General features: G+C 39.6%; 1 protein-coding gene across 9 annotated transcripts in view; it reads left to right on the top strand.

The window, feature by feature from the left end:
* The window catches only part of Nmt (N-myristoyl transferase), a 105,740-nt gene that overhangs the window by 28,955 nt on the left and 52,671 nt on the right, over nt 1–24,114 (top strand). For 8 of the 9 annotated variants that reach the window (XM_071656830.1, XM_071656826.1, XM_071656827.1 and 5 more), the window contains one exon: nt 10,767–11,115. In XM_071656830.1, the coding sequence (XP_071512931.1) occupies nt 10,767–11,115 (349 nt within the window). Of the gene's footprint in view, nt 1–10,766; nt 11,116–18,279; nt 18,394–24,114 lie in introns of all 9 variants that reach the window. The other variant, XR_011712044.1, reaches the window with a different exon arrangement.

The raw sequence follows: 24,114 nt of genomic DNA, 5'->3' as shown, positions 1-24,114 counted from the left end.
CTTACATTACTTACTCGATCAAACCACCTCACACCACACATTGTCCCCAAACATCTCATTTCCAGCACATCCATCCTCCTGCGCACAACTCTATCCATAGCCCATGCCTCGCAACCATACAACTAGAGGCTAGGGAAGTAAAAACATGAAATTACATACCATGTTCAGTTCACTAAAGTTTGTACATTTTTCAACGACATATTGTAGTTGTAATATTTGCTGCTATGTCTGTACAACATGATTAACATCAGATTGCTGTATTCCGTGATGGGATTACAGCAGTTACTGTTCATCCACTGAGTGTTGTACAGTGTTGTACTTGGTAATCTTCTAGAGATTGAAATGACAAACATTAACAGATGTCTTCTCATGCATTTTTCACGTGATGTCACAGGGGAAGGGCAGGGTCCATAGGAGAGTTCCTCCCATTCAAGAAGCTAAAACATTTCACATTTCACACCCATAGAAGCCAGTTCCTGTGAATGAGTGCTGTGAATATCTTCAACAAACTTTAGTGGGCAAACTTACTGGTGGAAAACGGTAACTTTGAAATTGAAATAGGTAGTGCAAGAAAAGAGACTTATTAGGGTAGTGTCACTTACATTCATTGTACAGAACTGTGATTAATCAGATGATGGCCATCCAACAGATAGGTACACTGCCTGATAATGAGAAGGATTCTTGAAATTTGTTGGTTGATATTAGTTCACACATTAAGGAAAAGGTCCCTTGGGATAGGGGAGAAAGAATACTTCCCACACATTCCTCACGTGTCGTAGAAGGCGACTAATGGGGACGGGAGCGGGGGGCTAGAAACCCTCCCCTCCTTGTATTTTAACTCTCTAAAAGGGGAAACAGAAGAAGGAGTCACGCGGGGAGTGCTGATCCTCCTTGAAGGCTCAGATTGGGGTGTCTAAATGTGTGTGGATGTAACCAAGATGAGAAAAAAGGAGAGATAGGTAGTATGTTTGAGGAAAGTAACCTGGATGTATTGGCTCTGAGTGAAATGAAGCTCAAGGGTAAAGGGGAAGAGTGGTTTGGGAATGTCTTGGGAGTAAAGTCAGGGGTTAGTGAGAGGACAAGAGCAAGGGAAGGAGTAGCAATACTCCTGAAACAGGAGTTGTGGGAGTATGTGATAGAGTGTAAGAAAGTAAACTCTAGATTGATATGGGTAAAACTGAAAGTTGATGGAGAGAGATGGGTGATTATTGGTGCATATGCACCTGGGCATGACAAGAAAGATCATGAGAGGCAAGTGTTTTGGGAGCAGCTGAATGAGAGTGTTAGTGGTTTTGATGCACGAGACTGGGTTATAGTCATGGGTGATTTGAATGCAAAGGTGAGTAATGTGGCAGTTGAGGGAATAATTGGTATACATGGGGTGTTCAGTGTTATAAATGGAAATGGTGAAGAGCTTGTAGATTTATGTGCTGAAAAAGGACTGGTGATTGGGAATACCTGGTTTAAAAAGAGAGATATACATAAGTATACGTATGTAAGTAGGAGAGATGGCCAGAGGGTGTTATTGGATTATGTGTTAATTGATAGGCGTGCAAAAGAGAGGCTTTTGGATGTTAATGTGCTGAGAGGTGCAACTGGAGGGATGTCTGATCATTATCTGGTGGAGGCGAAGGTGAAGATTTGTAGAGGTTTTCAGAAAATAAGAGAGAATGTTGGGTTGAAGAGAGAGGTGAGAGTAAGTGAGCATGGGAATGAGACTTGTGTGAGGAAGTACCAGGAGAGACTGAGTACAGAACGGAAAAAGGTGAGAACAAAGGAGGTAAGGGGAGTGGGGGAGGAATGGGATGCATTTAGGGAAGCAGTGATGGCTTGCACAAAAGATGCTTGTGGCATGAGAAGAGTGGGAGGTGGGCAGATTAGAAAGGGTAGTGATTGGTGGGATGAAGAAGTAAGATTATTAGTGAAAGAGAAGAGAGAGGCATTTGGATGATTTTTGCAGGGAAGTAATGCAAATGAGTGGGAGATGTATAAAAGAAAGCGGCAGGAGGTCAAGAGAAAGGTGCAAGAGGTGAAAAAGAGGGCAAATGAGAGTTGGGGTGAGAGAGTATCATTAAATTTTAGGGAGAATAAAAAGATATTTTGGAAGGAGGTAAATAAAGTGCGTAAGACAAGGGAGCAAATGGGAACTTCAGTGAAGGGGGCTAGTGGGGAGGTGATAACAAGTAATGGTGATGTGAGAAGGAGGTGGAGTGAGTATTTTGAAGTTTTGTTGAATGTGTTTGATAGTAGAGTGGCAGATATAGGGTGTTTTGGTCGAGGTGGTGTGCAAAGTGAGAGAGTTAGGGAAAATGATTTGGTAAACAGAGAAGAGGTAGTAAAAGCTTTGCAGAAGATGAAAGCCGGCAAGGCAGCGGGTTTGGATGATATTGCAGTGGAATTTATAAAAAAAAGGGGGTGACTGTTTAGTTGACTGGTTGGTAAGGTTATTTAATGTGTGTATGACTTATGGTGAGGTGCCTGAGGATTGGCGGAATGCTTGCATAGTGCCATTGTACAAAGGCAAAGGGGACAAAGGTGAGTGCTCAAATTACAGAGGTATAAGTTTGTTGAGTATTCCTGGTAAATTATATGGGAGGGTATTGATTGAGAGGGTGAAGGAATGTACAGAGCATCAGATTGGGGAAGAGCAGTGTGGTTTCAGAAGTGGTAGAGGGTGTGTGGATCAGGTGTTTGCTTTGAAGAATGTATGTGAGAAATACTTAGAAAAGCAAATGGATTTGTATGTAGCATTTATGGGTCTGGAGAAGGTATATGATAGAGTTGATAGAGATGCTCTGTGGAAAGTATTAAGAATATATGGTGTGGGAGGCAAGTTGTTAGAAGCAGTGAAAAGTTTTTATTGAGGATGTAAGGCATGTGTACGTGTAGGAAGAGAGGAAAGTGATTGGTTCTCAGCGAATGTAGGTTTGCGGCAGGGGTGTGTGATGTCTCCATGGTTGTTTAATTTGTTTATGGATTGGGTTGTTAGGGAGGTGAATGCAAGAGTTTTGGAAAGAGGGGCAAGTATGCAGTCTGTTGTGGATGAGAGAGCTTGGGAAGTGAGTCAGTTGTTGTTCGCTGATGATACAGCGCTGGTGGCTGATTCATGTGAGAAACTGCAGAAGCCGGCGACTGAGTTTAGTAAAGTGTGTGAAAGAAGAAAGTTAAGAGTAAATGTGAATAAGAGCAAGGTTATTATGTACAGTAGGTTTGAGGGTCAAGTCATTTGGGAGGTAGGTTTGAATGGAGAAAAACTGGAGGAAGTGAAGTGTTTTAGATATCTGGGAGTGGATTTGGCAGCAGATGGAACCATGGAAGCAGAAGTGAATCATAGGGTGGGGGAGGGGGCAAAAATTCTGGGAGCCTTGAAGAATGTTTGGAAGTCGAGAACATTATGTCGGAAAGCAAAAATGGGTATGTTTGAAGGAATAGTGGTTCCAACAATGTTGTATGGTTGCGAGGCGTGGGCTATGGATAGAGTTGTGCGGAGGAGGGTGGATGTGCTGAAAATGAGATGTTTGACAACAATATGTGGTGTGAGGTGGTTTGATCGAGTAAGTAATGTAAGGGTAAGAGAGATGTGTGGTAATAAAAAGAGTGTGGTTGAGAGAGCAGAAGAGGGTGTTTTGAAATGGTTTGGTCACATGGAGAAAATGAGTGAGGAAAGATTGACCAAGAGGATATATGTGTCAGAGGTGGAGGGAACGAGGAGAAGTGGGAGACCAAATTGGAGGTGGAAAGATGGAGTGAAAAAGATTCTGTGTGATCGGGGCCTGAACATGCAGGAGGGTGAAAGGTGTGCAAGGAATAGAGTGAATTGGAACGATGTGGTATACTGGGGTGGACATGCTGTCAATGGATTGAACCAGGGCATGTGAAGCGTCTGGGGTAAACCATGGAAAGTTGTGTGGGGTCTGGATGTGGAAAGGGAGCTGTGGTTTCGGTGCATTATTACGTGACAGCTAGAGACTGGGTGTGAATGAATGTGGCCTTTGTTGTCTTTTCCTAGTGCTACCTCACACACAAGGGGGGAGGGGGTTTGTTATTTCATGTGTGGCGATGGGAATGAATAAAGGCAGACAGTATGAATTATGTACATGTGTATATATGGCATTTGGACGATTTTTGCAGGGAAAAAATGCAATTGAGTGGGAGATGTATAAAAGAAAGAGACAGGAGGTCAAGAGAAAGGTGCAAGAGGTGAAAAAGAGGGCAAATGAGAGTTGGGGTGAGAGAGTATCATTAGATTTTAGGAAGAATAAAAAGATGTTCTGGAAGGAGGTAAATAAAGTGCGTAAGACAAGGGAGCAAATGGGAACTTCAGTGAAGGGCGCAAATGGGGAGGTGATAACAAGTAGTGGTGATGTGAGAAGGAGATGGGGTGAGTATTTTGAAGGTTTGTTGAATGTGTTTGATGATAGAGTGGCAGATATAGGGTATTTTGGTCGAGGTGGTGTGCAAAGTGAGAGGGTTAGGGAAAATGATTTGGTAAACAGAGAAGAGGTAGTAAAAGCTTTGCGGAAGATGAAAGCTGGCAAGGGAGCAGGTTTGGATGGTATTGCAGTGGAATTTATTAAAAAAAAGGGGGTGACTGTATTATTGACTGGTTGGTAAGGTTATTTAATGTATGTATGACTCATGGTGAGGTGCCTGAGGATTGGCAGAATGCGTGCATAGTGCCATTGTACAAAGGCAAAGGGGATAAGAGTGAGTGCTCAAATTACAGAGGTATAAGTTCGTTGAGTATTCCTGGTAAATTATATGGGAGGGTATTGATTGAGAGGGTGAAGGCATGTACAGAGCATCAGATTGGGGAAGAGCAGTGTGGCTTCAGAAGTGGTAAAGGATGTGTGGATCAGGTGTTTGCTTTGAAGAATGTATGTGAGAAATACTTAGAAAAGCAAATGGATTTGTATGTAGCATTTATGGATCTGGAGAAGGCATATGATAGAGTTTATAGAGATGCTCTGTGGAAGGTATTAAGAATATATGGTGTGGGAGGCAAGTTGTTAGAAGCAGTGAAAAGTTTTTATTGAGGATGTAAGGCATGTGTACGTGTAGGAAGAGAGGAAAGTGATTGGTTCTCAGTGAATGTAGGTTTGCGGCAGGGGTGTGTGATGTCTCCATGGTTGTTTAATTTGTTTATGGATGGGGTTGTTAGGGAGGTGAATGCAAGAGTTTTGGAAAGAGGGGCAAGTATGAAGTCTGTTGGGGATGAGAGAGCTTGGGAAGTGAGTCAGTTGTTGTTCGCTGATGATACAGCACTGGTGGCTGATTCATGTGAGAAACTGCAGAAGCTGGTGACTGAGTTTGGTAAAGTGTGTGAAAGAAGAAAGTTAAGAGTAAATGTGAATAAGAGCAAGGTTATTAGGCACAGTAGTGTTGAGGGTCAAGTCAATTGGGAGGTAAGTTTGAATGGAGAAAAACTGGAGGAAGTGAAGTGTTTTAGATATCTGGGAGTGGATCTGGCAGCGGATGGAACCATGGAAGCGGAAGTGGATCATAGGGTGGGGGAGGGGGTGAAAATTCTGGGAGCCTTGAAGAATGTGTGGAAGTCGAGAACATTATCTCGGAAAGCAAAAATGGTTATGTTTGAAGGAATAGTGGTTCCAACAATGTTGTATGGTTGCGAGGCGTGGGCTATGGATAGAGTTGTGCGCAGGAGGATGGATGTGCTGGAAATGAGATGTTTGAGGAGAATGTGTGGTGTGAGGTGGTTTGATCGAGTTAGTAACATAAGGGTAAGAGAGATGTGTGGAAATAAAAAGAGCGTGGTTGAGAGAGCAGAAGAGGGTGTTTTGAAATGGTTTGGGCACATGGAGAGAATGAGTGAGGAAAGATTGACCAAGAGGATATATGTGTTGGAGGTGGAGGGAACGAGGAGAAGTGGGAGACCAAATTGGAGGTGGAAAGATGGAGTGAAAAAGATTTTGTGTGATCGGGGCCTGAACATGCAGGAGGATGAAAGGAGGGCAAGGAATAGAGTGAATTGGATCGATGTGGTGTACCAGGGTTGACGTGTTGTCAGTGGATTGAATCAGGGTATGTGAAGCGTCTGGGGTACACCATGGAAAGCTGTGTAGGTATGTATATTTGCGTTTGTGGACATATGTATATACATGTGTATGGAGGTGGGTTGTGCCATTTCTTTCGTCTGTTTCCTTGCGCTACCTCGCAGACGCGGGAGACAGCGACAAAGCAAAAAAAAAAGTATATATATGTATATGTCTGTGTGTGTATATATATATGCATACATTGAGATATATAGGTATGTATATTTGCGTGTGTGGCCGTGTATGTATATACATGTGTATGTGGGTGGGTTGGGCCATTCTTTCGTCTGTTTCCTTGTGCTACCTCGCTGACGCGGGAGACAGTGACAAAGCAAAATATATATAATAAAGAATTAAGGAAAAATCTGTAGAAGAGAATTATGTAAAAAAAAAAATTGTAGACAATGCAATTTACTGTATCATTCGCCTAGTAAAAGTTTTCCATTTTAGACTGAAAGACAGTCAGTGTCACTTGCCTCTATGCAGTAGCAAGAATCCAGGCATCCATTTTTCAGATTTTTTTTGCAAGTTGTAACTTATACCTGCTAAAGAAATAACAGACGTAAATTGCAATTTACTGTATCATTCACAGAGTGTAAGATGTATGTTTTGAACTGTTGAGCAATCGCGATATGATGAATGAGGTTTTTCCCTTATTTTTTTTTGAATGTTGATAAGTATCAGTTCATGCATTTGTTAAGATTATACTGAAGGGAATTATTTAGAAAAAATGGTAAAAGATCCAGTTTACCGTATCATTCACCAAATTTAAGATGAATGTTTTGAGTTGAAGGATGATTGATAACTGGCCTCCATGTGATTGCAAGTATTCCAGCTCCCATGTTTGTTATTGTTCTGGATATATAATTAATTTTGGTTCATGATTGATCAAGGACCAAATAAAGAGAACTGTTTCAAAAGATATATGAAAAATACAACTTTAAGTATTAATTACCAAGTGTAAGATGAATGTTTCAAACAGAAGAGCAATCGTGACTCCAGTATAGGCAAGGCTGTTTTTTCCTGTAATGTTTGTTAATATGTTGATTATTAGTTCATGCAATAAGTACGAATGTACTGACGAGAATTTTCTTGAAAGAAATTTGTAAGAAAAACAATTTACCATATAATTCACTGAGCAAATGGGAACTTCAGTGAAGGGCGTAAATGGGGAGGTGATAACAAGTAGCGGTGATGTGAGAAGGAGATGGAATGAGTATTTTGAAGGTTTGTTGAATGTGTCTGATGACAGAGTGGCAGATATAGGGTGTTTTGGTCGAGGTGGTGTGCAAAGTGAGAGGGTTAGGGAAAATGATTTGGTAAACAGAGAAGAGGTAGTAAAAGCTTTGCGGAAGATGAAAGCCGGCAAGGCAGCAGGTTTGGATGGTATTGCAGTGGAATTTATTAAGAAAGGGGGTGACTGTATTGTTGACTGGTTGGTAAGGTTATTTAATGTATGTATGACTCATGGTGAGGTGCCTGAGGATTGGCGGAATGCGTGCATAGTGCCATTGTACAAAGGCAAAGGGGATAAGAGTGAGTGCTCAAATTACAGAGGTATAAGTTTGTTGAGTATTCCTGGTAAATTATATGGGAGGGTATTGATTGAGAGGGTGAAGGCATGTACAGAGCATCAGATTGGGGAAGAGCAGTGCGGTTTCAGAAGTGGTAGAGGATGTGTGGATCAGGTGTTTGCTTTGAAGAATGTATGTGAGAAATACTTAGAAAAGCAAATGGATTTGTATGTAGCATTTATGGATCTGGAGAAGGCATATGATAGAGTTGATAGAGATGCTCTGTGGAAGGTATTAAGAATATATGGTGTGGGAGGCAAGTTGTTAGAAGCAGTGAAAAGTTTTTATCGAGGATGTAAGGCATGTGTACGTGTAGGAAGAGAGGAAAGTGATTGGTTCTCAGTGAATGTAGGTTTGCGGCAGGGGTGTGTGATGTCTCCATGGTTGTTTAATTTGTTTATGGATGGGGTTGTAAGGGAGGTAAATGCAAGAGTCCTGGAAAGAGGGGCAAGTATGAAGTCTGTTGGGGATGAGAGAGCTTGGGAAGTGAGTCAGTTGTTGTTCGCTGATGATACAGCGCTGGTGGCTGATTCATGTGAGAAACTGCAGAAGCTGGTGACTGAGTTTGGTAAAGTGTGTGGAAGAAGAAAGTTGAGAGTAAATGTGAATAAGAGCAAGGTTATTAGGTACAGTAGGGGTGAGGGTCAAGTCAATTGGGAGGTGAGTTTGAATGGAGAAAAACTGGAGGAAGTGAAGTGTTTTAGATATCTGGGAGTGGATCTGTCAGCGGATGGAACCATGGAAGCGGAAGTGGATCATAGGGTGGGGGAGGGGGCGAAAATTTTGGGAGCCTTGAAAAATGTGTGGAAGTCGAGAACATTATCTCGGAAAGCAAAAATGGGTATGTTTGAGGGAATAGTGGTTCCAACAATGTTGTATGGTTGCGAGGCGTGGGCTATGGATAGAGATGTGCGCAGGAGGATGGATGTGCTGGAAATGAGATGTTTGAGGACAATGTGTGGTGTGAGGTGGTTTGATCGAGTAAGTAACGTAAGGGTAAGAGAGATGTGTGGAAATAAAAAGAGCGTGGTTGAGAGAGCAGAAGAGGGTGTTTTGAAATGGTTTGGGCACATGGAGAGAATGAGTGAGGAGAGATTGACCAAGAGGATATATGTGTCGGAGGTGGAGGGAACGAGGAGAAGAGGGAGACCAAATTGGAGGTGGAAAGATGGAGTGAAAAAGATTTTGTGTGATCGGGGCCTGAACATGCAGGAGGGTGAAAGGAGGGCAAGAAATAGAGTGAATTGGAGTCATGTGGTATACAGGGGTTGACGTGCTGTCAGTGGATTGAAGCAAGGCATGTGAAGCGTCTGGGGTAAACCATGGAAAGCTGTGTAGGTATGTATATTTGCGTGTGTGGACGTGTGTATGTACATGTGTATGGGGGGGGGGGTTGGGCCATTTCTTTCGTCTGTTTCCTTGCGCTACCTCGCAGACGCGGGAGACAGCGACAAAGTATAAAAAAAAAAAAAAAAAAAAAAAATTCACTGAGTACATCATCAGTGTTTTAAACCAGAAGATAGTGGATCTTTGCCGGCTTTCCAGCACCCATGTTTCCTGCGGTGATTGTATTATATAGTGTCTGTAAAAAACCTTGTCCACCTTCCCATATATTTTCAAAGGCAATGTCACACTTACATTTTAGTGCAGTGACATCTCTCCTTTGGTCTTGATTACCATCTGCAGATGTCTTGGCATGGATTGAGCAAGGTTCCATAGGGTCTTGATCTGTTGAGTGAAACATGGCACTGATGATGTGTTGTAGGAAGCAGTTGCCTGATCATGTGTTTTGAGCACCCAGTGGGCTTAGAGACTTCATGTGTACCCTCAATTTCTTTGCTTCCAGGCAAGATTTCAGACTTTCTCCTCCTTAGAAAGGTAAGAACTAATTATCTTGAAGTACAGGTGGAAGAAACACAATGCCCAGAAGTGAAACTCCCAAAATGAATTGACAGCCAGGAATAGTAAAAGAAAAAAAATCCTCTCCACAAGATAGCCTGAGGCAGGTTGCTGGTGCGTTCCCCATTAAAACGCTAGTCTCAGCATCCAATTGTACAATGTTTTCACCCTGAGGATGTTGAGAGCTTGTACCAAATGTAAACCTTAGGTGTGTGTTGCCTTGGAAAATATACATGTATGGGGGTGGATGTTGTTTTTTTGCAGATACTGTATTCAGTGCATGAATTTGTGAAGAACCTACTTCAGAGAAATGTTTTGAAAAGAGTTTTGAAAAATACATTTTGATGTATCATCCATTAATTTTAAGATGAATTTGTTTAAAAGAAGAGGCATTGCAATTGCATTTGCATTTCTTCACACTTGATACTGGCAGAGAATTGTTGTGATGGGGAGTGTGGTGTGTTCAGTATTGCTCAGATGCGCCGCTTGGCCAGCCAGGCTCATGGTTGGATAGAATTGGATTTATTTAGGTACTCACCAAAATCAGTGCATCAAATAGCACCATATCACAACTTGTCTCTGTTTTGACAAAATTTGGTCTTTGTTTTCCATTTCCACTAACCACATTGGGAATGGTATAGGAAAGCCATGTGTCACAGGAAAAGGGTTAAGGAAGATAAGTTATGCACAGTTGTTCTGACTGAGTTTAGAAAGGAAGATCAATTATGCACAGTTCTGACTGAGTTTGAATACAGACTGAGATGGTGTTTGAACAACTAGCAGACCCAGCCATCTGTCAATGTGCTGGAAATGGTTTATGAGAGTCTTTCATTAACCTGTTCAAAAATGGGAAGAGATTGATCCTTGCAAACTTATAAATCATTTATGAACAGGGGATGCCTGTAGTGAATTGGTGATTTTGTGAGTGGAGCATGGCTTGTCACGTATAAGGTATGTGTTAACTCCTTGTATGTCTTTGGAAGCCCAGCTATTGTTTGATTGGATTCTAACAGCCAGTAATTTAAGGTGCTGGGGTTGTGATTAATGCTAATGTGGCTGTCCATTTCACTGTGTGCCCAGAGCTTTCTTATTTGAGAATGCATGTCTTTACAGATATTATGTATGCGTAGATACAAGTATTTTTTTCAAAATCAAGTTGTTCCATATGCAAACATGTTCCTATTAATTTTTTTAATCTCCAGTGTATTAAATCTGATCAAACAAATGTCTTTCCCTTCAGGCTGTATACACTGCTGGTGTGTTGTTGCCCAAACCTGTGGCATCATGTCGTTATTGGCATCGTTCTCTCAATCCAAAGAAACTAATAGAAGTTAAATTTTCTCATCTTGGCAAGAACATGACTATGCAGCGAACACTTAAACTGTATCGGCTACCAACTGAAACAGCAACTGCAGGATTCCGAAGACTAAAAATGGAAGATGTAGATGAGTGTCATAAGCTTTTAGAAGAGTATCTAAATAAATTTGATTTAGCACCTGTGTTTAGTAAAGAAGAATTCGTTCATTGGTTCCTTCCACAAGAAAGGATCATAGACAGCTACGTAGTTGAAAAATCCGGCAAAGTTACTGGTAAGGTTTGCTATTACATATGGCATAAACATTGTATAATGTAATCATCTTTCCTAATACGTTTTATTCTTAATACTTATAATAGAAGATTATCATTTAAAGAATTCTGATAGCCCATGTTTTATTTGGGTATGAGCTATCATACATCTTGCTCAGTTCAAGGAAATGAAACTTTTTTTGAATTTGAAATGACACAATGGTTGCATGTATGTGCTGTGCTGTGTTAGACAAGAGGATGCTATGGATATGTTTTGGGGAAAACTTGAAAGAATAGTTGAGAAAGTTGATCCAAGGTTGAATCTTATTGTCGTAGTTTTCTTGAACAGATAGATTGCATAGATTGTGAGTAGTGATGTGCAAATATGGGATCCCTCTTCACAAGATTTTTGAAAAATGTGCAGCAGTACTGCAGTTATGCTTTTGAACACAATGATTACCACAAATATGTATGTTGTAGGTATGGCTTGTGAGAAGAGAGTTTGGAAAAGAAAGCTGTCTCACCTAGAAGATAGCTGTGAATAAAAGATAGTATGGTAGGTATATATTTTTGAATGGAAAACCTAAAAAGATGGTTTATTTGTTTATCCCATTTACTGCAACCAAATCATGGACTTGGGATGAATCACAAAGGTCAAGAATCCAGGCTGTGGAAATTAATTATATCATAGAAGCAAGTGGAATGAAGAAAGAATTGAGGGGTTGTATGATAGATTTAGTATGGCAGAGATTGAATTTTAAAGTGTGTGAAACAATTCTTTGAGATGGTTTGGGCATATAGAAAGAAAGATGGGGAGTTTACAAGGAGAGTGTTTGATAGTACGATTAATGGAGTTTGTGTGAGAGGATAACCTTCTTTGATAACCCTCTTTGTTTATGTACTTTCTTTTTCCAAAATCTTTGTTTGAATTGGAACATTATTTTCATTACATATATGTGTACATATTTGATTTTTTCAATATCATGTAGGCAGCCACTACTAGCCCATCTCTTGTGGTTGCTTTCATCGTCTGTTGTGCAGCATCTGGAGATTTAGATTCAGATCTGTCATTGTCTTCTGTTTCACTTTTTTTCTCTTCTTCAGTTTCTAGCTCATTAACTGCAGGGTGTTGCTATAGCTACACCCTGCAGTTCAGCATATGTTTTTTTTTATTTCCACAGTGAGTGGGAATAGCAAGTAAAGATAACAGAAAATAGCTTCACTGTTAGTCTAAGGAATGATGAAAAAAATTGAAATTGGAAGGAGGTAGAAAGGTGCAAAAGGGAAGTGTGTTGAATGCAAGGGTGGTAAACAAATCTAGGAGGTAACTTCTTGTAATTGTGTGAAGAATCATAGAAGAACGAATTTTAGCACAGTTGGGAAGGGCCATGCATAAGGACTGTGATTGTGGTAAAAGGATTAATGAACCCTTGGTAAGTGAAGAATAGGGATGTTAGTCATTCAAGGTGGCGTTAGAGGAGAAAAGGGTACCAAAGAGAGTTGCTTTGTCTAGGGGAGAGACAGCTATAGTACTGTCAGAGCAAAAAAGTGAAGGGAAGGTAGACTGACAGTTGTTAGAGATGCACATAGCTGAAAGCCAGAAAGACTTATCGGTGGATAATGAGGAAAGGTTATCACACTTCCTTTGAAGAAAGGAACATGCTTGCATCGATTATGGGTAGTGGTAAAAGCTGAGTGAGAGCTAGAGGAAGGAGATTTCTTCCAAGCCTATGTATCTGATCCCTTACCTGAATGGCCTCAGAACAGGAATGGTGAACCATGGATTGGATGAAAAGGTCGACTTGGAGGAAGAGGGAATAAATGCTTCCATTCCCACAAGAATAACCTCTGCTATGCATTTGGCAGAGACAGAAGCATCACATGAGACAGTAATTTACCCAAGGAAAGGCGGAAAAGAAGTTGCATAAGTTATTTCAGTCAGCTTCGTTGAAGTGCCAGTGTTTACTCTTAAAAGGGGCTGCTAGAGGGGGAGGTGCAATTAGAATTGATACATTTATGAGAGTGTGATCAGATGAACCAGTTAGGTGAGAGATGGTGTATTTACAGTGGGATGGACTAGAGGTTAAAAACAAATCCAGAATATTGGGAGAATGCTCACAACAGTCAGGAATATGGGTAGGGTTAGAGAGAATTTGCTCTAAATCATTGAGAATGGAGAATGTAAGGGTTTCAATCCCTTCACCATCCATATGGGAGGAGTTTGTCCTTTCCCTATGGTGAATGTTGAAATCCACAAGGTAGAGGATCTTAGATTGCAGGTGAGAAGATGACACAGTCTCACGGCAGGAGTTTAAATAGTTGAAGAAGGATATAGAATTTGTAGAATTAGGAGAGCAATAGGTGAAACAGAGGAAAAGTGTGGAAGAAGGGGGACAGACCTTGAGCCCCATAACATCATGGTTTGGAGACTCAAGGTCCTTAAGGCGTGCAGCAGGTGTGTTGATGATGGAATGAGCATAAACACCACCTTTGAAGTGGAATTGTTAGTGGAAGTTATGGTTAGATATGTAAAAGAAACCAGAGAACATCATTAGACAATATTGTATCAGACAGAAGTTAGATATTAGGAGAAGTACCTGACAGATGGCATTCAACTGAGGATAGGTTACTAGAGAGACCACGAATGTTGGTATAGTGAAAAGAAAAAGAGAGAGGTCTGACGGAGAGGGAAAGGTCGTGGGAGGTGCCGGTACTATTACTGCCCAAGCCCTCCCTCTCATTGGTAGTAGAGTCAGGCAGAAAATCGGAGATTCTTAGCGTCCCATGATGCCAGGACTAGAGGCTACAGATTTGACGGACTCTTGTCATGATAATACTTAAAAGTGTTCGAGTAGATGGAATTAGCGCTAGTACTTTTATGAAAAAAGTGACATATGATAAGCAAGGTTTGAGTAGGTGTATGGTGCATGTAAGAAGATGGTAGGATTAGCTTGGTAGTCCTGTTTTGATGAGACAGAAAGTAAGACCAGCATTCCTGACATGGAGAGTGTAAGATGGTTCCTGGCACTACTTTAACACTCCCCAGTCAGGATGATTGTACCACCCTGGGTAGCTGTTGTCAGCAAGAGAAAGAGACACGAAAGGATTTGTATGTGGCATTTATAGACCTGGAGGATGCATATGATAGTGTTTAGAGATGCCTTGTTTTGACTGGGGTTATGAATATATGGTGTGGGAGAAAAGATATAAGAAGCAATAAGGGGTTTTTATGAAGAGAGTAGGGTGTGTGTGCAAATGTAGAGAGGAGGGTTAGTGGTTCCAGGTGAAGCTTTTTAATGTGTTTATGGATGGGGTGGCTAAGGGAGGTAAATGCACATGTCTTGGATGGAGGTGCAGGTATCCAGTCTGTAGGATTTGAGGGGGCTTGGGAAGCAAGTCATTTGTTTGCTAATGGCATGGCACTGATTGGAGATTCAAGTGAAAATTCAGAAATAGGTGTCTGAGTTTGGGAGGGTGTGTGAAAGGAAAAAGTTGAGAGTAAATGTTGTAAAAAAACAAGGTTGTAAGGTTTAACAGTGAAGAGAGACAGGTTAGCTGGGTTGGGAGTTTGAAAGGCAAGCCCTTGGGTAAGTGAAGTATTTCAGATACTTGGGAGTGGACATGGCAGCAAATGGAACCTTAGAAGTGGACATGAGTTATTGGGTGGGTGAGGAGGTGAACATTTTGTGAGCATTAAGGATAGTGTGGAAAGATCTGGTAGGGAAAAAATGGGTATGTTTAAAGATGCAGTAGTCCCATTGATGTTGCATGGATATATGGCATGGGCTATAGATGAGAAGGTACGGAAGAGGGAGAACATGTTGGAAATGAAATATTTGAGGATGACGTGTGAGCAGTGTAGATTGAATAAGTAATGATAGGGTAAAAGAAGATGTCACAATAAGAGAAGTGTGGGTTAGAGAGCTATAGATTGTATGCTGAGATGGTTGGACTTAGGGAGTGAATGAGTGTGGAGAGGTTGACAAGGGTGATGTGTGTGTTAAGTGGCCAAGGAAAAGGGGGAACCACCAAATTGGAGATGAAAGTATAAATTGAGAGAGATTTTGAGTGCTTAGGCCTAAGCCTGAGCATGCAGGAGGATGAGGGGCGTATAGTAGATAAGAGTGAATTTAAGCAATTTGGTATATGGGCTGACTTGCTGTTAGTTGACTGAACCAGGCACATGAAGTAGTATGTGAAAACCATAGAAAGGTATGTGAGGTCAGGTTGTGGATGGGGGCTATGTTTTTTTGGTGCATTAAATATGACAGCTAAAGAATGGATGTAAGGAAGTGAGGCCTCTTCTCTGCCTATTCCTGGTGGTACCTAACTAACACGAGAAATGACAAGTAAGTATGAAAGTTGATACTATTATTATTTTATTACATTTTTTATTATTTTCGTTTCTTTGTTTTTCATATATGTTGGTTCTTTCCTTACTGAGCAAGGTAACATCAGGTACAAATGACATCTGTAGATAATGATTTTTTTTTTTTTTTTTTTTGTAGAGGATGGTAGGGCATCTTTATAAGGTTATTGCTGCAGGAATGGAAGCATGTACCTTCTCTTTTTCTAGATCTATCTCTTCCTGTAATATGGTTTACTCACTCCTGTTCTAAGAACATCCAGTCAAGGGACTTATATATTAGATCTGATATAATTTATTATTCCTTTAATGCTCTGTTAGCTTTCATATCCGTCCAGAATTATTGTAGAAATATTCTATGTAATTGTATCTCTGATGCCCGTTCCCTCTGGGAACTCTCATCAAGGAAGTGGCCATGGTTAAAGAGCTTCCATTTATCTCTGTCCTTATATGCTTCACTCGTATACACCATTCCATAAGGTATATTATTCCTCTGATAGGTTTTTCTGGTCTATGGCTAGAAGTATCTCCTACAACACCTTTATTCTTTTTTCCTTCCCAATTTTTTTACTGTTATTACTTTAGCTGTTTCTCTTGGTGGTGATTTTTTTTCATTCTTTTTGCTAATTCTGCCAAGCATGATTCTACTATTACATATCACATGGTGCATCTCTTACTAATATTTTATCCCTTCCTATGATCTTTTTTCATATATCCCAAAAAGTTCTTTCTATGATTGCAAGAAGAGCATGGAAACAAGGTGGCATCCCTTTTCATTTTTTGTTGGAGCATTTTTCAGAAATTATGCCCATGCTCGCTCATATATTTTGCCTGTGCCTAAAAGCTAAAAGTGTGCTGCCGTCTATTTTCAAACATTCCTTGGTCCAGCATACCCTAAACTATTTTATATTCAGACCTCTCCAGCTATCACATGTCATTGTTTTGAAATATGTTGTCAACAAAGTGTGTGAATGTATCCTCAAATCTCATTCTCCAAAGCATGTTTAATATTAGTCTGCTATCGTATCTCAGGTATGGTTTTTGCAAGTTAAAGTCCAATACTAATAGTCATTTTTGTTTTCTCTTGTCTGCTTATTCTCTTTAAGAAACTCGGTGGAATCAGATGTTGTAACTTTTGATATGTCAAAACCTTTCGATGAGTATTGCATAAGGATATGATCTGATTAAACTTTCCTCTTGTGAATTTCTTCTCTTTCTTCTTTTATATCAAGTCTTTTCTTTGACCAGTCCATATCCATAACTGTTGATAGATCAACCTCTCCTTTCATATAAAATGTGCTCTGTATGGGTTTCTGTCATGTTTCCTCTCCCCCATTTTATTGATCTTTTTTCAACAAGTAAACCAAACCAGTCATGCCTATGTCTCGACTTGACATTTCACTTCTTTCAGATATGCTCCATCTTCTCTAGCTCATTGTACGTCTCATGTCATTGTAACTACAGCTTTAAAAGCATGGAATTAGATAGGATTTACTCTCGGGGCAGAAGCAGTTTTACATTTAATGCTTCTAAAGCCCATTGTCTTTTAATTTCATATATTTTTGTAACTTTTCCATCATCTTTGATGGCTCTTTTATTTATCCACTGAACACTGTAAACTTGCTTGGTTCCACATAATTTCTTGTCTGTGTTGTAAATCCCTTATTATTCAGATGATTTTTTTTTCCAAAGAATTCTTCTCTTCTGAGCTGATATTTTAGTAATGCATATTACTGCTTTGTCCATGTATGGAACATCGTTCTCACATCTGGGCCATTATTAGCTGTATGCATCTCCATGATAGAGTTGATTCTAAAGCAAACCTAACTTTGTTTCTTTCCATCTAACCAGCAAACCTATGTTATGATCCTAGAAGCTGGCTTTTTGTGTCCCTCTAGTATTAACAAGACCACATAGCATTGGGCAAGCCACTTCATCGTATAACTATTGTGTGACTCATGGCAACTCAATTTGTTCACCTTTTGTAACAACTGCATGTTGTCTACTTTAATGGGTAAGTTTTCCTCCTCTTCAAAGGCTTTTCAATTATTATTTTCCTTTCCTTTTTTCTTTCTCTTTTTCCCCCTTCATGTCTTCTTACAGCTTGACCATGATGAGTACATACATATGTCGTTGAAGCACTTCAAAAAATGGAAAAGTACTTAGATCAAACTTGCCATACAAGGGCGGTTCACTCGATTTCCGTCTCATCCTTTATGTGGCTTGGTCTTTCTTGCACTGGGACTATTGTTCCTCTTGTTTATTGATTGAGTAATTTAGGACGAATTAAGATTTTGCATCCAGGAGATAGAGAGGTTTCTTGTTGCCCAATTTTAAGGATGCTTCATCCCTTGCATTGAGAGATAGTATCACTTGAAGCTGACCATTTAGGTGATTGACCGATGGTAATTAGAGAATAGTTTTGATAAACGAAGTCTGGCTTTTCAACCCTTTTCTTTATTCAGTTTGTAAGATCTATAATAATCAAGATTTAAGATGGAGGATAACAGTTTAACTCTGATGGAGTCAGCAAGCATAAATGGCTTGATGGGATGGTATCTGCATTGAATATTTTACTCCTATGATGTATAGCTTTTCACATACTTTTTATCTTGTAGTGTGTCCAATAGGTGTTTAATGGAATTACACAGGCTATAAGTTTAGTAACGGATATCTTACGCTGGAAAATTAAGTCTTATTAACAGACTTTTTTTTTACTTATCAAGTAGCTGCAAAGACACATAGGATTTGTTGATATAGGCACAGACAAACATTATTTAGAAACCAAGTTACCTGCATATATTGGTTATGCTTTCTTCAGGTGATGAGCTACAGGTTACCCTATGAGAAGTCAAGTTGGCCAATCTCAGCTAGTCTTGGAAAATTTTATACAAATGTGGCCAGTCAGAAGCCATAGCTACACTGCAACCAGCAGGTACTCCAACCCCCTTCCCATCCCAGGCTATATTTCATCAAGCCTGCATAGGTTTTCTTGCATTATATATTATGTTGTGAGCAAGAGGTAAAAATTTTATATCCATCCTAGAAATTCTTTAATGGAAAAAATTGCTTTAAAGCAGTTTCATTATCAATGGGTTTTTTCATTACATTAATATTCAATGCAGAAATATAACATGCATCACACTCCTTTATTATACATGTGTGCCTGTTTTCATTTTAAAAAGTTTAAGTAGTGCAGGTGAAGCATTTTTCTCATAAACTGTTTACAGTATTTACACCAAAGTCTGAAAAATTCTACATTCATGATCATTTACTAAACCAGTGATTGTACAGGAATGTGAAAATCCTTGCACAGACCCTTGGCTGCAAATATTTTACATCCATTTAAGATATCATGCTTGGCTTTTTTTTTTTTTTCTTGATTGTCACTTCCAGACTGACCCACCAGTCCTTCAACCCTGACTCTTGCATCTTTTTTGAGTTCATGTATTTTCAGCCACATTAGGTAATTCATAACGTTTTCTTCTTAGTGTAATGGGAAGAAAGCTGGGGATATGATTTGTGTTTAATTTTAAAGCAGATTTATGTCTTAAGTTGGCATAACATATTTTTTTTCAGAATGAGTAATGCAGGAATCCTTACTAAATACAGGAGACCCATTTTTTACTAGAGAAGGTTCTGAGGCTCCTAGATATGTGCGTCTTTTCCAGATTCAATAGTTTATTCCTTTGAATACTCCTTCTCAAGAGTAGGGTTGCTGGAAATCTGTATATGTACCTTTTTTTCAGTCTTTTGTGTTGTCAGTTTTAGTGTCCAAGTTTGAATTACAGATAGGTTTTGGCTGATAATTGCTACATCTTCTCTATTAAGGCACTGCCATCCTATTCCTGCTTAGAGAGCAAAGATCATTCACTTCAATTAACCTGAAAAATCTCACATAAGTAGTAAGAGAGAAAACTATACTTCATCTTGGCCAACAAAATTAAGCTTCTTCAGATCTTTTATTTTTTTATTTTTTTTTATTTTTAGGATTTTCAGATACAGAAGTTTCAGTTAAACACTCATAGGTAATCATTTACAATGGAATGCTAGTTCATTTGGTTTGCATTACAGTTAGGTAAGTATGGTAAACTTTATCTGTTCCTTTCAGTTTAAATCATAACTTTCATATTTCTATCGTACCTTTTGAAGTTTGTTGGGAAATTTTTTAGATGAAATCCCAGTGACAACCAAACTATTCCTTTGATAGCCAATAGAGAGATTGTTTGTTTATATGTCTATTATCATAATCCCAGCCCTAGTTTATTGGGATGAATCAGGCACATAAGCTTCCATAACATCATTCACATCCTCAACCCATTCCTACTTTATTAAAGTGAAACATCGACTTCCATACTAATGAAAATACATCTTTATTTTTCTTTTTGCACATTGAGTTGAATCATTGTTTGAGATCTGTATAAATGCCGAAAAATGTTGATTTGAATTATTTTATAACCATATTTTTTTAGCCTCTTTTTAAAAACTCGTCTTGCAAAAGTTTTGTTCTCTTTATTGTTAGTTTGGAAAGGTTACTCAGTGGCATTTGTGTAATATCAGGGATGTTTAGGAGCAGAGAAGCCACTATATCATAGGCTTTTTTTTCAACATTCGCTATTTCCTGTGTTAACAAGGTAGTATCGAGAACAGGGAACTGCGAGAGTCAGCATTTTTGATGACTTCTGTTATGCTGTAGGCAGGATGAAGCCTAACTGTGGAGACCCACCTGAATGTTATACAATATTCTTCATGAAGGTTATGTTCTCTCTACATTGTTCATGAAGAGTATGTGTTTCATTTTTCATTTATCACCAAATTTTCTGATTTAGTAAACAGAACAGATGTAGAGCATTCCAGCTGCCACGTGGCCTCTTGACTTATGAGATAAGCTAATTTTTCAAATCTTGCTCACCCCTAATTTGCTGACTTACCATAACAAGTCACAGACAGCACCTTGTGCTCTCGACATCAACCCCTTGCAAAAACCCTACCACAGGGTGTCACTGGGCTGTCTATCAGAAAGTCTCGATCTGGTCTCCACCCGGGGCTGATGTTCTGCCTCCATTTTACTGGGGACAGAAGAAGTCTTCTGTACTCCACTTAGTTGAAATACAGTTTATTTTTGATAAAGGAAGATTTCCATTATATCCTTTTTCCATGACTACAAGCGATTAGATTTATAGTAGCAGCAACAGGAATGAGCAAATCCAGCATTGAATCAAGAATTTCCAAGATTCTGGATGGATCTCTGCTGAATGCTTGTGTTTGCTGTGGCTCCTGTTCTGAAGAAGTGATGTACCAACAACCTGCTCTCTACAGTCATCACCTGGCAGGTGTGAAGTCAAGTTGTAAACTTCAAGCAGCAACCTGCACCTTACTCAGACAGCATAGCATGAACAGCTATCTGAATCACACTGAGACCACGTAACAGGAGGAGTACACCGGCCCTTATCATGTTTTGTTCATCACTATATCACTGGACGGTGCCCAGGCTTCCTCAGCAAGATTACAGACAATGCCACTTTACTCCTGACAATGTCATCAGTGCTGCTTTGCTCCTAATGACAACATCGGCACCTGCATCCCATTTCACCATCCAAGATAACTTTTTGTAACAGTTATGTTGTGTGATATTGTACTATTTTAAGGATTTATGAAATTTAGATCAAGGGTGAAAAACATGGCTATTTCAGAAGCATCTTCTGTAATCCATAAGTTAGTGCTTAAAGATATGATCTATTGTCAGTTTAAGGGAAATTACGAGGATATAGAGTTGTGGTTTACAAAATGCAGAAAACTTATCCACTGATGAGGGTAGGACACAGTTTGATAACGATTTGATTAAGGAAGCTTTAAGACTGATAGACTGTAAGTATGGAAGAGCCAAGGAATTTTCCCAAATTCTAGAACACTTAGATATAATTAAATGGGAATAATTTAAACAATTTTGGAGACAATTTTGTAGCTTGAGAAGATGGATGAGATGTTGGCAATGATTATAGAAATGTTTGAGTTAGATATTGATGAGAAGGATGGTAGTGTTTATGTAAACAAAACTACCAACTTGGGACAGAGATTAGAATAGGTGTTTAAAGGTATGTGATGGACAATGGCAAGGCAATAACATCAAGATCAATGTCTAGTCTTCACACTTGAGCCTCGTTGATTAATGGCACCCTGCCAGTGGCTAGATGCAGAATTATTGTGAGCGAGAAGATTGAAGTAGATACTAGAGTATAAGAATTGTTATTTTTTTGTATGTTGGTAGAGAGGATATATGACCCCAGAGAAAAAAATAAGGGTTCTGACTGGTCCTTCACAATACCCATACTCTCAAAATTGCACAGGATAGCCAACAGATTCTCATATTCACACATGCATATGTGTCAGCCATTAATCATAGGCCTACACCACCACAGTGCTACTTACTGCAAGCAGACAGGGCATTACAGATTTGCTTGTCCAAGCTTATTAGCACAATCTTCCCAGAAATATTGTTTTTATCGTAAGACAACTGCCCATAACACTACAGATTTCAGAGAGTTTCAAGCATGCTCTAATTCATTGAGGTGTACTAACATATGGGAGACATCATCAACCCACCCTGATTCTTGGGGAAGTTTTCAGCCAGCCTCAAGCTCAACTGACTTATTACTGAACTCATGTCCAACTGACAACAGACAGCTGAGTTCTTTTAGTTCAGAAAATTGTCAACCCTTATACAGTTATAGAATATCATTGTGTAGATTACGAGTGTCAGAGCTGCTTTGTTAATGGGATTACAGGCTCGTTGATTATCATTGTGTAGATTATGAGCGTCAGAGCTGAGTTGTTAATGGGGTTACAGGGTCATTGATTTTAGCCAGACTTACTGGGCTAAAAGTAAAGGTTTTTAAAGACACTGGAGCAGAAACCAAGTTGATTAGATTAGATTGCATTAAAAGACTGCCAGAGGGATAAGTACAAGACTGTGACATGGGTACTTGTGGTGTAACTGGAGTGACCAGACAGCTGTTGAAGTTATTAGGAAAAGTATCTTTAGAATTTCAAGTCTTTGGTAGAACTATAAGACTTAATGTGACTTTGTTGATCAGGTTAGACTCGAGTACTAATGTTTGTTGCTACTTAATGAGAATATAAGGTGGAATATAAGCTAGGTGAATGAACAGTAGTTGTTCAGGAACATAAGCTACCAGTACTAACCCATGTCTTATATTATCAACGCTTTACTTTCCATAAACACCTTTCTTTAGTTCCCCCTTCTGCAGCCCATGAAAAATGGATACATCAAGGTTATTTGTGCTTTAGCAAATTTCCCTCGCTGATTTATATGTATTTATGGACTCGAGACAGATAGATTTTCATCATCCTGAGACACTGAAGGGGTTCTTACTCATGACAGAACACTAAGTATCCATAGTCTTATGAAAGTAGAAATAAAAGTAGCAGATCTGCAGATGGGAAATCTCTTGTGTTGTGATTTAGAATGTAATTCAGTTAGTTTAAAGGGAATCTTTGTAGAACCAACATTCCGTGAGATGAGTGATGGGGCTTTGTCCTTCTACCTGGCCAGTAGACTGACACAGAACCTTCTCTTGTCCAAGGTAACGTACCTAATCGACTTTTCCATATTCCAAGCACCGGTCAGAGAATTTGGAATGGTCCTTAGAGACAATATAGTTGGTTCTACTTCGGATGTCTTGAGAGAACAGTCCCAATGCCCTGTAACTCAAGATGAAATGAATGTAGAGTTAAGATACTTCTAAATTGGTAGACTTATTGAATGGTTACAGAAATACATTGGCTTTAGAAGGGGAACCTTTGGGGTTAACTACTTATATTTCTTACAACATACCCCTACAACCTTGCACAGGCCCAATGTTTTTTCATGCCTATAGACTCCCTCTCTCCCAAAGACAGACAACAGATGAATGAGAGATGGTACAACAGGGAGTAATCAGCCTTGTCACGCCTTGGAATACCCCACTTGTCTTGGTACCAGAGAAGGATAGGACTTGGAGGACTGTGATAAACTATAGGCAGTTAAAGAAGGTTACTATCCCAGAGAGGTTCCTTTACCTATACAAGGTGAACTTCAACAATTTAAGGGCATAATAAGGTATTTTAGGGAGAATAAAAAGATGTTCTGGAAGGAGGTAAATAAAGTGTGTAAGACAAGGGAGCAAATGGGAACTTCAGTGAAGGGCGCAAATGGGGAGGTGATAACAAGTAGTGGTGACGTGAGGAGATGGAGCGAGTATTTTGAAGGTTTGTTGAATGTTTGATGATAGAGTGGCAGATATAGGGTGTTTTGGTCGAGGTGGTGTGCAAAGTGAGAGGGTTAGGGAAAATGATTTGGTAAACAGAGAAGAGGTAGTAAAAGCTTTGCGGAAGATGAAAGCCGGCAAGGCATTGGGTTTGGATGGTATTGCAGTGGAATTTATTAAAAAAGGGGGTGACTGTATTATTGACTGGTTGGTAAGGTTATTTAATGTATGTATGACTCTTGGTGAGGTGCCTGAGGATTTGCGGAATGTGTGCATAGTGCCATTATACAAAGGCAAAGGGGATAAGAGTGAGTGCTCAAATTACAGAGGTATAAGTTTGTTGAGTATTCCTGGTAAATTATATGGGAGGGTATTGATTGAGAGGGTGA

Source organism: Panulirus ornatus, chromosome 63 (assembly GCF_036320965.1).
Source record: "Panulirus ornatus isolate Po-2019 chromosome 63, ASM3632096v1, whole genome shotgun sequence".
Lineage (NCBI taxonomy): Eukaryota > Metazoa > Arthropoda > Malacostraca > Decapoda > Palinuridae > Panulirus > Panulirus ornatus.
Note: the sequence above shows the minus strand (reverse complement) of the source record. Positions and strands in the feature narration are given on the sequence as shown.